At 33.3% G+C, this 13,257-nt stretch overlaps 3 protein-coding genes across 3 annotated transcripts; all 3 read right to left on the bottom strand.

Moving 5' to 3' along the window:
- Window positions 1–3,268: 3,268 nt before the first annotated feature.
- LOC131614837 (uncharacterized) lies at window positions 3,269–5,083 on the bottom strand. The gene has a single exon (XM_058886382.1). It carries the CDS (start codon window positions 5,081–5,083, stop codon window positions 3,269–3,271), a length of 1,815 nt encoding a protein of 604 aa, XP_058742365.1.
- Window positions 5,084–6,922: 1,839 nt separating this feature from the next.
- On the bottom strand, window positions 6,923–7,841 carry LOC131614836 (xyloglucan endotransglucosylase protein 1-like). The gene is made up of 2 exons (XM_058886381.1): window positions 7,563–7,841; window positions 6,923–7,120 (listed from the first exon to the last, which is right to left on the bottom strand). The coding sequence occupies exons 1-2, from the start codon at window positions 7,839–7,841 to the stop codon at window positions 6,923–6,925; spliced, it is 477 nt and encodes a 158-aa protein (XP_058742364.1).
- Window positions 7,842–11,277: 3,436 nt separating this feature from the next.
- LOC131614835 (xyloglucan endotransglucosylase protein 1-like) lies at window positions 11,278–13,119 on the bottom strand. The gene is made up of 3 exons (XM_058886380.1): window positions 12,841–13,119; window positions 12,207–12,400; window positions 11,278–11,677 (listed from the first exon to the last, which is right to left on the bottom strand). The coding sequence occupies exons 1-3, from the start codon at window positions 13,117–13,119 to the stop codon at window positions 11,278–11,280; spliced, it is 873 nt and encodes a 290-aa protein (XP_058742363.1).
- Window positions 13,120–13,257: the final 138 nt, after the last annotated feature.

Here is a 13,257-nt window from a genome sequence, read left to right as displayed (position 1 = left end):
ACAATGAACAAGAGGAGAGAAAGAGAAAGCAAGTAATTGAGTTGCTTTGGTGTGTTTTCTGAATGAGAATGAGGCCTCTATTTATAGGCAAATGGATCAGTATAGCTGCAGAGGAGTGAGCTTCCTTAGTGAGGGAGTTTTGGTTTCTTAGCCATGAAGAAATTCAAAGAATCTCAAAAATGTAATGATGCATTTTCGAGCCAATTCTCCCAACCATTGATCTTGCAGGATCTTAGGGAACATTTCTGATATGTAGCAAGTTTCTATTGGCTTAGGAGAAGATTCCAATTGGTGAATCATTGCTTATCATAAATTCTCAAAAGTAATGATTACATAATCACATGTTCTTGCTTTTGGGAATCTTCTTCAATCTTCATGCCATGGTGAAAATGAATGCATGGCATTGTTTCAGACATGTTATGGGTCGTGTAGCATCCATTCATGAAGCAAAATGCACAAAATTGCAAAGTTCCAATTTGCACATGACCTATAATTTCACTTTATGAGGCCAACTTTGAACAAGCATAACTCCTAGCTCAAATTGAATTTTGAGAAGGTTGAACACAATTTGGAAAGCCCTAAACATCTACTTCAAATCATTAGTTTATGTCTTCTTCAGATTCCTTTGGGAAATTTGTGAAAAATGAGGCCAAAGTTGGAAGAAAACTAGGTTAAAACACTTAGAAAAATTTCTAAGTGTTTATGACCTAAACTTCAAAATTTCCAAAACTTCATAAATGGTTGATCTTTTGAAAAAAGTTCCCTTGTAAGATGTTGTTTTATTTTGCAAGATCTACAACTTTCATGTTGGAAGTTTTTTGAGTTGTGTAAGTGAAATTTTGAGTTCTTACCATGCCTTCAAAAACCCTAATTCCCGACTTTTCGCTCCTTGATGAATTTCTTTGAATTTCTTTGGCCAAATGACTTTGATATCCATATATTGATGATATTGATCTTTGAAAGTCATTTTTTGACCAAAAACCTTAAAAGTCAATGATGATCCTTCACAGTTGACTTTTTCCTGACAAAGTGAATTTTTGGGTTTTTGTGTAGAAACAAGATCTTTTCCTCAAATGAATGATGTAAATGGATTATATTGAGGTAGTAGAGATCCTTGAATCATGTCTTGAGTTTTGGATTCATTCCCTGATCAAAAGTCAACCATCTTGGTGAATTAGGTCAAAACCCTAATTTGTCGACCATGTGAAAATAATGACTGTAGACTTGGAATTGAAGTGTGATGTCCAGTAGATCTTGTAATATGAGTTATTTGAAGAAGATTGATGTCTTTGAATGACCCTCTGGGGCTTTTTAGGGTTTCCCAAATGTGATCCCTGATTTTAGTCCTTGATAGGCTCAAAACCCTAGTCTGGTGACCTGAGTAAGCCTGTACTCAGATGACTGGATGTCTAATCAATCATAGATGAGAAAAATGAAGTCTTTGAGCCCCATGATTGTATTAGAGGCTAATCTTTGTATTGATTGATCCTTTGCCTGAGCTTTCTTGTCTTTGAGCATCCTCGATTAGGTACCAGGTGGAGAAATGACTGCTCTGGGTACTTGTCTTATCCTGATGAAAAATCCTGAAGATATGTCATCTCAGGGGGGTCAAAAATTAGGGTATGACAGCTATGTTATAATAAGTCATTTTAGCATGAATAAAGCACTTATCAAACTCTCCCCAACTTGAATCTTTGCTTGTCCTCAATCAAAGTAAAAACAAAAGCAAGAGTTTCTAAACCACCTTCACATGATTAACCAAATTTCTCAATGAAGTATAGGAGGCACATGGCTCTTTGAAGTTTGAACATCCAAGGATAAATGTTTTATGACTTCCTTTAGTACTTAGACATATTCATGAAACAAGTCTTCCACATAAAAACCATGTCAATCAATCCAAAGCACTAAACATGTTAATCATGAATCACACTTACCACACTTTTTGTATAAGTGAAAATGATGAGGTATGTTGATCTCTCACATGACAAATTTTGCTAACATCTAGATCAATTCATACTTTCATCCAAGCAAGATATGTTGATATGCAAAAACATAGATCACCAGGACTTTCATGGTTGTAATGAGGTGTCATTCTTAAGGCTAATGAAAAAAATGGTATTGAGGAGTATTCATACATATTTCTTCTTTTACACTCATTGCTCATCTTGTTCAATTCTTTTTCTTTTTGATAATCATGTTCCTCTTCTTTTTCCTTTTCTTTCTTTTATTTTTGATTCTTTTGAATTCATATTTTTCTTTCTTTTTGGAAGAGGATACTTTCTTTTTCTTTTCACTTTTGAATAAAACCTTGTTTCTCTTTTGAATGCTCCCTTTTGAGTTATCACAGGATGTTCTTTGTTGTCAAGGTTTCTTTCAAGAAAAGGTGGAATCTATCATATGTGAACTTTTATGTTTTTCCGAGAGATAGAACAAAATTCATTAAGTGGTTTACTTAATGCATTTTGTTTAGTTCACCATGATAGATTTGTATTATAAGGCTCAAAAATGGTTGCAAATGATCACTCTCTTTCAAGGACATTGAGGCTTATATTTGGTTTTAGTAGTTATGCTCAAGTTCAAGAATTTGCCTTGATCCCTTCTATGTCTTTTACAATTATCAACATGAATGCAGGATTAAGCATGAATCAAACGAGTTAAAACAAGAATTTGTCAGTCTCCTTAACATATGGTGAACAATGGAAGGTTACCTCACTTTCTTGTTTTTAGAACTAAGTGATTCATATGAAAACATGTCATGGCATAGGATTGAATGAACTGGTTTTATGCAGCCTACTCATGTCATGTATATGCTAAATTCTAAGAAAGCATTAAACATGTACCTTGGATAGTGCAATCCTTTCAACTCATGTCCTTTAACCTTGTTCTTTTGGTTTATGTGAAATTGATCTTCCACTTCTATGCTTCTTCTTTCAATTCATTGTTAGAGGACAACAAGCATCATGAATTTGTCATAAGTCATCTATAGCTCAAAAGTGAAAACACACAGAAATCAAAATGAAGAAGATGGCATGATTGGAAAAGATTTTTTTCTGAACTTGCTGCGTTCGCTGCAGCGAAGCAGGGCTTCGCGTAGCGAACTCTGCATAATTCTGTTTTCTGCAGAAATTTCTTTGTGCTATGTCATGCCATTTTCTTCCTACTAATCTATTAATTATGCATAAAGGAAATGAAAGCAATGAAAAGTTGGGTTACCTCCCAATAAGTGCTTGTTTAACGTCATTAGCTCGACGCCTGTTTTGAATAAGCATTATGGTGGTTTGTATGAATTCGTCAAAACTTCCTTGCCACCATCATTTGGCCTTTCTTTACCATTTATCTTTTTCAATATCAGGCTTTTTTCATCAGGAGCTTTAGCTTTGGAATAATCATCCTCCTTGTGTTGAAACAATTTGAAGTTTACTTCTTCATCTTTGAACCTTACTTTCATCTTCCCTTCATCCACGTCAATCATCATTCGGGCTGCTTTTATGAAGGGACGACCTAAGATTGGAGGACTATCTTCATCATTGTTCATGCTTATTACCACAAAGTCAGTTGAAAATCGAAAATCCTCCAGTTTGACCATTACTTCTTTCATTACGCCAATTGGTTTTGTGGTTGATTTGTCAGCAAGTTGCAACTTCATTGTTGTAGGGTTCAAATGAAGATCTTTAATTTTTTTCACGGCGGATAATGGAAGAAGATTAACGCTTGATCCAAGATCAACCAAAGCGTTATCAAAATAGATATTTCCAATGGTAACCGGTAAAGTAACTTTTCCAGGATCCGCATTGTTTTCTTCCTCCTCCTTACGTTTTCTTTGTTCTGGATTTTTATCTACCATGATACTTTTTGAATTCTCCCCAACTTTGTCTTGACCAATGTCATCGCCTTTCGTCATGATTGCATTACAAGTTTCCTTGGGATTAACTTGAGTGGTGGCAGAAAACGTACCTCTTTGTTGCTCACTTAGTTGTTTCGCAATTTGCCCAACTTGCGTTTCAAGATTTCTAATCGACGCATCGGTGTTCTTTTGGTTTGCCATGGACAATTGCATGAATTGATTCAAGGTATCCTCGATCTTTGAAAGCTTATCTGGCTGCGTGTAACTTTGGTACTGATTCGGTCGGTTTTGGCCATAGCTTGCGTTGTTATTGTGTGGATAACCTTGATTGTACGGAACTTGCCTTTGTTGTTGATTTCCCATATATTTTACCTCTTCGTTGATCGGGGGACAAAAACCGGTTGGATGGTCACCTGTGCAAAGTTCACAAAAGGCTACTTGTTGCGATGTGCTCGACGAACCGTGCATATCTTTGAGTTGTTGAGGAAGCTTGGAAAGCTGTTTTGTCAATTCCTCTACGGTTTGAGTGAGCAGTTTGTTTTGTGCTAGGATTGCATCATTTGTACCTAATTCCAAAACTCCAGGCTTCTTTTGTACGGTACCTCGATTGTGTTGAACTTGGTGATCTGTGAGAGCCATCCTATCAATGATTGAAATTGCTTCTGCTGCACTTTTTGCTATCAAGGAACCTCCAGCTGTTGCGTCAAGTAAAAGCTTCGGTTGAGGTAATAATCCATTACGGAAAATGTGAATTTGTGACATGTCATCGAAACCGTGGTTTGGACACTTCCGTAGCATGGATTTATAGCGTTCCCAGGCTTCACACAAAGTTTCATTTGAAAATTGGGTGAATGTGGCAATAGCTGTCTTTGCATCCATGAATCGGTTGTGAGAAAAGAACCTGCTAAGGAAGTTTCTCTCTAAAACATTCCAATTCGTCATGGTTTCCGTTGATTGATCGAGGTACCAATCCTTTGCTTTGCCGATCAAAGAGTGCGGAAATAGCCTCATGAATACAGCTTCCTCTTCAGCCTCTGGTGCACCTAATGTACCAGCTATTTCGTAGAATCGAGTGAGGTGAGTGTATGGATCTTCATGATCCAAACCTGAAAAAGGGTTAGCATAAATAATTTGCAGCAATCCTGTTTTCATCTCAGCTCGTCTTGCAGCTGGATTGTTGGTGAGATGGGCGAACCGCCTTGGGCTACTTTCACACGGACCGTTAACAACTTCAGCCATTGTTTCTTTTGATAAATCTGATGAGGAAGTTGATGTAAATGCTCCTTTTCTTTTCTGTTTGGATTTTTGTTTCTTCGTTTGCTTCTTGTTCTTTCGGATTGTTCTTTCGATCTCGGGATCAAAAAGAAGTTGCTCCTTTGAACTTTTTCCTCGAAGCATAAACAGAATTTTCTTCACCTATCCAAACACTTTAGCAAACGTTGCGAAAAACAGGAAAATATATACAATATATAACAAATGCACAAAGCTTAAAAGTATAGAAACGATTGCGATGTTTTAATATCTTAAACGCCAATCCCCGGCAACGGCGCCAATTTGATGTTGTAGAAAGTACAATTCAAATGTAAGTATTTTATATTATCGTATCCACAGGGATTGGAGCGATATCAAAACCGTTCAACAATTTCTATAATTCTAAGCATAAGATTTCAAGTTTGTTTGGTTGAAAGTTACGGAAAGTAAAAATGCGTAAATAACGAAAGATAAGTTTCAGAGGAAAAGACTTGTTGGGAATTGGTTTTCATCCACCAATTCAATATGTAAATCTTAGATCAGTTATACATAATGTATGTTTGTTTCAATATCATCACGTATTGCTCACAACAAAGTTCATGTCTAAACGTTTGTTGAGATTTCTACCTTATGGATTAATCGACGATTTCTCAGCCTATTAAACGATACGGTAGCATTAAGTTTCAATACTTGAAGTGAATATTAAACCTAAATCTATGTCTAGCATTTAGAGTTTAATAGTTGTTATCTTGGATCGAGATTAGAATCGTATTTGTCAATATCAATTCAATCCATGAAATAAACGGTAAAACGAAGATAACAACAATAATGATTCAAACATATATTATATATAATGCCATGATTAAAGAAAATACATACTATTTCGGTAAACTACGACCAATCCCAACAAGAGGGGGATTTAGCTACTCATGGTAGTTTGAAGAACAATGGAAGATCTGAGTTGGAACGACATCAATGACGATTTCGCGACTCTCGATGTATCTCCAGCTCCCTCTCCCTAAAAACCTCTATTCCTACTTCTATTATATCAGTATTACAAGATAAAAAGTGAATGACTCTTTCTGAACTGGTTTCTGCTCCTTTTATAGCTGTTCTGGCCGCCTGAGTTCGCTACGCGAACAGAAGTTCGCTGCAGCGAATGCCTTGCTTCATTGTTAAGTCTTTGTTGAACCGCCAGAGTTCGCTACGCGAAGGGTATTTCGCTGCAGCGAATGTTTTCTTCAGCTTTAAGAAATTCAAATCTTCTAGAAACCGCCAAAGTTCGCTACAGCGAAATAAGGTTCGCTGCAGCGAATGTACCTCGCTACTGCTTGCTGCTAGCGAAACTGGGAAGTTTGATTCTGACTTCATTCGCTACAGCGAAATATGGTTCGCTGCAGCGAATCGGGCCTTCGCTACCATTCGCTACCTTTCGCTGCAGCGAATGCACTGTTTCTGGATTTTTGCCTTTGAGTGCCTGGAGTTCGCTACAGCGAAATATAGTTCGCTGCAGCGAATGCTCTGTTTTCTGGTTTTTGCTTTAAGGCCAAATCCTGCACAAAAACAAACCAAGCCAAGTAATCTTGCACAATAATAGTTTATTCAATAATTGGGGGTTTTTATGTGAGAAATAGGTCAAATAAGCAAGATAAGTGCTATGTTATAATAAGTCATTTTAGCATGAATAAAGCACTTATCAAGGTGCCACATTTAGTGGATGACATGTCTTGAATAAAATTATGTACCTTTAGTGAACGAAAACGTGAAAAACAAAATAAAAAATATTCCTAATAAATTTTATGAAAACTTACTTAAACAATGAAGAACTTACATTATGCGCTGAGGATTCCAATCAATTGAGTAAATGTGAAAGTCTTTTGTGGGATCAAACCAAAGATAGAATTGCACCTCACGACCTCCATTACCATTGGCATATAAATTGGTTGAGAGAATATATGGATCACCAGATAAGTTGCCCAAAAATTCCATATCAATCTCATCATGGTGTGGTCCTTGAGAACTTAGCTGCATATATACATATATGTGAAATTAAATAATCATACAATAAGTAAAATTTCCTTAAATTATGCAAAGTGTTATGTGGATATGTAACGGTAATGGTATTAACTTGTTTTCCATAGCTATAATTGTTGCCACAATATAACAATTTGAATTGGCTACTGTCATAAATCTTACACATTCATGTTGTTAGCTCATCGATGACAGTTGGATCAAGATCAAACAATATATATATTTCAAATTTGATAATTTTAGAGTTTAAAATATAAAAATCTATTTGAGTCATGCATTGTTTGATCTTGATATAAGGGTCACCGATGTGCCAATTGTGTGAATTTTTACCAAAATATAAAGATTTGCAGTGCAACATCAATTGTAATTTAAAACTATTATAAATGTGAATTAAGAGTTTGCAAATATTAGTGTAATTCTGGAACAAAGTGCATACATAATATGCAGTGACAGTGCCCGCAGAGTTTCCTGGCACAAGTTTGATTTGCATATCAAATCTTCCAAACAAATATTCATTCTTGGTACCAATGCCTGAGCCAGAATATTTATCCATTGTAAGTGTCATACAATTGCCACCATCTTGTATGTTAGCCCTTTTATCTCCAAATAAAATGTTAAAATCAGTGTTGAAATTTCCACCAAATGCAATTGTGCTAAAGGTTAAGCATAAGCAAAGCAAGAGAAAAATAGAGTTATTGGCATATGAAGAAGCCATAATTAGCTAATGTTTCACTTTGTTAAAATTGATAAATTTAAATTTTGAAAATTTGTATTTAAATTGAAGTTTGTATTTACACAGTTGTCATAATATGTGTAAAACGCAACAGATTTTGACCAATTTAGTTGTCTAAAGCTCAATGTTACAATGACATCTCACAAGTCACTGTTATTGTTGAAAGTTACACCTCAACTTTTTTGAGGAACTAAAAAAAGGTTTTAATTAGCAAATAATTTTTAAGGCCAAAGTATTGTTTCCTCTTTAGATTTGTTTGAATGTTTAATGTTGAAAAGTTGGATTCAAGTCAAAAGCCCAAAATAGGAGCATATTATACTTGAATGAGAGGTATTATGGAATGGGGGTTCTTAGCATTAGAGGTACAACAAACACATTAAAATAAAATAAAACTACACGTTGAGAAATCATTCTCCCAAAGATTATTATTTTTACTTATATGATTACGTAAAATTTATGTTTAGCTATCACAATAAAATATAGTTAGGTACTCTTAATAAGTTTATTCGTCAAAAGTTAGGAGAAATATAATAATAAAAAATTAATACATGTTTGATACTCTTATTTCGTCTTATTTCGGCACTTATGATATCCTAAATATTTATAGAGATTTTTGTTAACAAAGAAAATTGTAATGACAACACTAAAAAATAAAATGCACAATGAACTTCTTGCAAATGACTTAATTGTTTTTAATGAAAATATATACAACGTTAGTTATTGATGAAATTTAAGAATTTTTTTATAAGCATGAATTTGACTCTTTTGTTGGTATATTATGTTTTGGGTTAATTATATTTTTGGTCCTCTTAATATATCTACTTTTATTTTGAGTCTCTACAATTTTTCTCTTTTCAATTTTAGTACATTAAACATCGGCATAGGTGACAATCATTTTCCCTAATTAGATTGTCAAGTTTATCAAACCATAATACTTAGGTTTGCATGTTTGACCGCTTAATCGTTCATGCTTGACTTATCAGAGTTGTCATCTTGGTGGTTGTCATCATCAAAAGTAGATGTCATATAACATGCAAAATAAGGTTCCACATTCTCCCCCCCCCCCCCCCCTTTTGATGATGACAACACATCTCTCAGGGAGGTGATAATACAAACAATATATTTTAGAGTATAGAACTCCCCCCGAGTTTGATAGAAAATACACCCTCCACTGAGAGTGTATTTCTCCCCCTTTGTCAAAATAAAAAAGGCGGGTAAAAGATGCACTTGCGAGAAGAAATATGCAAAACAAGAGAAATTTAGACATTTAAGATAGAGAAATCAACACTCATTATTATTGAAAAGTTCAAAATAAAGAAGAGAAATTTGCTAAATTGAAACATATGAAAGTACTAAAAGAACTTGCTGGATACAACGAAAATACTTAAGTGAGACTACTCTGCATCAAGATCATCAAAAAATAACATGTCATGAGATAAATTTGGATATGTTAGAGATCAAGTGACGGACTATGAAGTCAATCTTGTCATTGATAACATATATTTTTCAACTTATGATTTTTAAGAGGCTTTGGTTGTTAGTATCCGAGGGAAGTTCTCTGAGCTATTTATTTCTATGGTTATCTCCTTGCTTTTGGATTTTCTTTTCTTCTCATCTAATGGTTCATATTCAACGATCTTTCCATATTTTAGCTCATGCTGCATTGATGGTAGGACAGAGATTCCTATCGTGGTTGTTTCTTCCTTGAACACATCAACTTTAAATTTAAACCCTGTTTTTTCTATAATCTCTGTGACTAGGTTTCCATATGGTAGGTGTGAGCATTTTTACTTGCTTTCTATAATGTAGTTAATATCTTGTCGTGCCCAACTAACCTTGACCTTATTTTCTATCATCCATACAGTTTCCACATCTACTTGGGTTAGGCAACCAAATTTACCTTTTATAGGAAATAGGATATGACTCATAACATAGAGAAACATTAGGCTTTTAGGGTAGATGTATTTAAAAGTGAATGGATAAGGTATGTGTGACGAAGGTTCTTTCGTGAGGGACGATACAATAGTGATGTAGTTGTATCTGTTGACTTTGTCTCCAAGTTCAATGATTCCGTCTTCATAAAGAAGATTTATCAACTTTCTAAATTCTTCTACTGAGAGATTTATCTCGTACCTTCTTACCCTTCTTTGAAGTATTCCGTCGATTGGATGAAGGTTTAATAAGAACATCTTTACAAGGAATGTATAGATTCTTTTTGAATGCATAGAGAAAAAGCAGAAAAAGTCGAGTTCTATCAAGTAAATTTTGTGATGTATAGATTCTTTTTGAATGTATACTTTTTGAACATAAAAAGTGTGCTAGTTAAGGTTTTAAAAATTTAGAAATGATATTTGGATATAATTTTTTTATTCTATCTAGTATATTTTGTGTGTATTTTTGAAATGTGGGTTAGGTATTGAAAGTAAAAAAGTATTAATTATAGAGATAAAAACATATAGTGTCACAAATAGCATTAATATTTTGATGTTGAAACAATGTAGTTGTTAAAAATTATCCTTGAAACATGAAATTATGTTGAATAAGTTTTATCAAAATTCTCTTTTGGGTGGGGAACGTTTCATTGAATTGCTACACCATTATATTTGTCATTTATTTTCTTGCAGTTTTTTTTAGAAAGGTTTCATTGAACCTAATCCATCTATTTTAACCGAAGCATGTGAATACCGGTAAAAATAACCATATTTTTTTCTTCTCTTTTTAAGGCATTGTATGCTTTGTGTATTGCATAGACTCTTAACATTTAGCACTTAATTGAAAGACCTCTTATTTGGTTGTAGAAAGTGATTGTTTATAAACTTTTTTAAGTCTTGATTTTTCACATTCAAACATGAAATTCTTTTTTTATGTAACAAAACAATACATCACCAATCTAAACTAAAGAACTATAATATAAATAGGGTTCAATCAATATACTTTCATAAGCAAAAGAGTATAAATATAAGAATGGTGTTATTTAAAATAATGTTTCTCTATTTCATTTCTATGAACCCCGTACTACCAAAATCCATGTCCACTAAATCAACTTTATCAACCTTAATGACTTTGACGTGACAATATATTATATATGCTTTTGCACACAAAAAACATTAAATCAATAAAATATAACAAAAAATAAAGTGAACAATCAAATACCATAAAAATTTATTAATCATAGTATCCAGTACACAATTATGTAATGTTAGCTTTTATATTTAAATAAATTTAAATAAATTTGAATTTTGAATTAATTTTGCAAGAGGCATCAATAGTAGACATACATGTCTTTTTAATGAATACCAAATTAAGAACTCTCCAATAAATAAATAAATAGTACAAATTTTAACTTATCTAAAAGAACAAAAAATTTACTTCACGTTATATATTTGGTCACAAAATGCATCATGACTGCATGCAATTTCTAATATTCATCTGGGTGATCAGTTAAGCGATTGTGGCATTCATAAGGAAGACCATGATCAAAACGTATAAAATCACCACAATAGTCATAAACAATCAATTTTGTATAAATCTCTTTGAGCTTCTTCCTTGTTTCACCAGTAAGACCTTTATTTTCTCCATCATTGAAACCTAAGCAATTATTTGATGGACTAGGAATGCATGCATTGGCATTAAAGTTTCTAAATCCAGCCGTGAATGGAGCCTTTGACCAATCAATTTTCACCTGTCCCCCTCTTGTAGCCCATGAATCTCCATTCCATAGTGTTGTGTATAATTTCATTGGTTGCCTTGTTGGGAATGCAACACCGGTGTTTTGTCTATTATGTATCACTCTTATGGGTATGTTATCCACCAATATTCTGCATAGATGCCAAACACATGATATAATTATATGTAAATATACATTGTTTTGTTCCATATATAGAATTATATTTTTTTTCATTGTTTTAGAAAGAATTTTTGTTATGGGGATCATTATCTTGTCACTTAGATCAAGTGGCATATATTAATTATAACGATAGAATCATGTAATCTTAGGATTTGGGTTATGTGCGGTGTGATTACACGCAATCATCAATTTTGGTCAATTTATGGAGGTTCCAACTCACATTTAATTTCTAATCGGTGTTATTGATTGTTAATGTATTAAAATCTTGTGTAATTTAGTATTGAATTTGTAATATGTGTTAACTCGGGTATTAGGTCTAGTAGAAATTAAGGTTAGATGGTGCTTCAAAATTTAAATTAAGATGTGAGAGGTGCCACATTTAGTGGATGACATGTCTTGAATAAAATTATGTACCTTTAGTGAACGAAAACGTGAAAAACAAAATAAAAAATATTCCTAATAAATTTTATGAAAACTTACTTAAACAATGAAGAACTTACATTATGCGCTGAGGATTCCAATCAATTGAGTAAATGTGAAAGTCTTTTGTGGGATCAAACCAAAGATAGAATTGCACCTCACGACCTCCATTACCATTGGCATATAAATTGGTTGAGAGAATATATGGATCACCAGATAAGTTGCCCAAAAATTCCATATCAATCTCATCATGGTGTGGTCCTTGAGAACTTAGCTGCATATATACATATATGTGAAATTAAATAATCATACAATAAGTAAAAGTTCCTTAAATTATGCAATGTGTTATGTGTATGTGTATCCGTAATGGTATTAACTTGTTTTCCATAGCTATAATTGTTGCCACAATATAACAATTTGAATTGGCTACTGTCATAAATCTTACACATTCATGTGGTTAGCTCATCGATGACAGTTGGATCAAGATCAAACAATATATATTTCAAATTTGATAATTTTAGAGTTTAAAATATAAAAATCTATTTGATTCATGCATTGTTTGATCTTGATATAAGGGTCACCGATGTGCCAATTGTGTGAATTTTTACCAAAATATAAAGATTTGCAGTGCAACATCAATTGTAATTTAAAACTATTATAAATGTGAATTAAGAGTTTGCAAATATTAGTGTAATTCTGGAACAAAGTGCATACATAATATGCAGTGACAGTGCCCGCAGAGTTTCCTGGCACAAGTTTGATTTGCATATCAAATCTTCCAAACAAATATTCATTCTTGGTACCAATGCCTGAGCCAGAATATTTATCCATTGTAAGTGTCATACAATTGCCACCATCTTGTATGTTAGCCCTTTTATCTCCAAATAAAATGTTAAAATCAGTGTTGAAATTTCCACCAAATGCAATTGTGCTAAAGGTTAAGCATAAGCAAAGCAAGAGAAAAATAGAGTTATTGGCATATGAAGAAGCCATAATTAGCTAATGTTTCACTTTGTTAAAATTGATAAATTTAAATTTTGAAAATTTGTATTTAAATTGAAGTTTGTATTTACACAGTTGTCATAATATGTGTAAAACGCAACAGATTTTGATCAATTTAGTTGTCTAAAG

The sequence above is a fragment of the Vicia villosa genome, linkage group LG6 (assembly GCF_029867415.1).
Source record: "Vicia villosa cultivar HV-30 ecotype Madison, WI linkage group LG6, Vvil1.0, whole genome shotgun sequence".
Classification (NCBI taxonomy): domain Eukaryota; kingdom Viridiplantae; phylum Streptophyta; class Magnoliopsida; order Fabales; family Fabaceae; genus Vicia; species Vicia villosa.
Note: the sequence above shows the minus strand (reverse complement) of the source record. Positions and strands in the feature narration are given on the sequence as shown.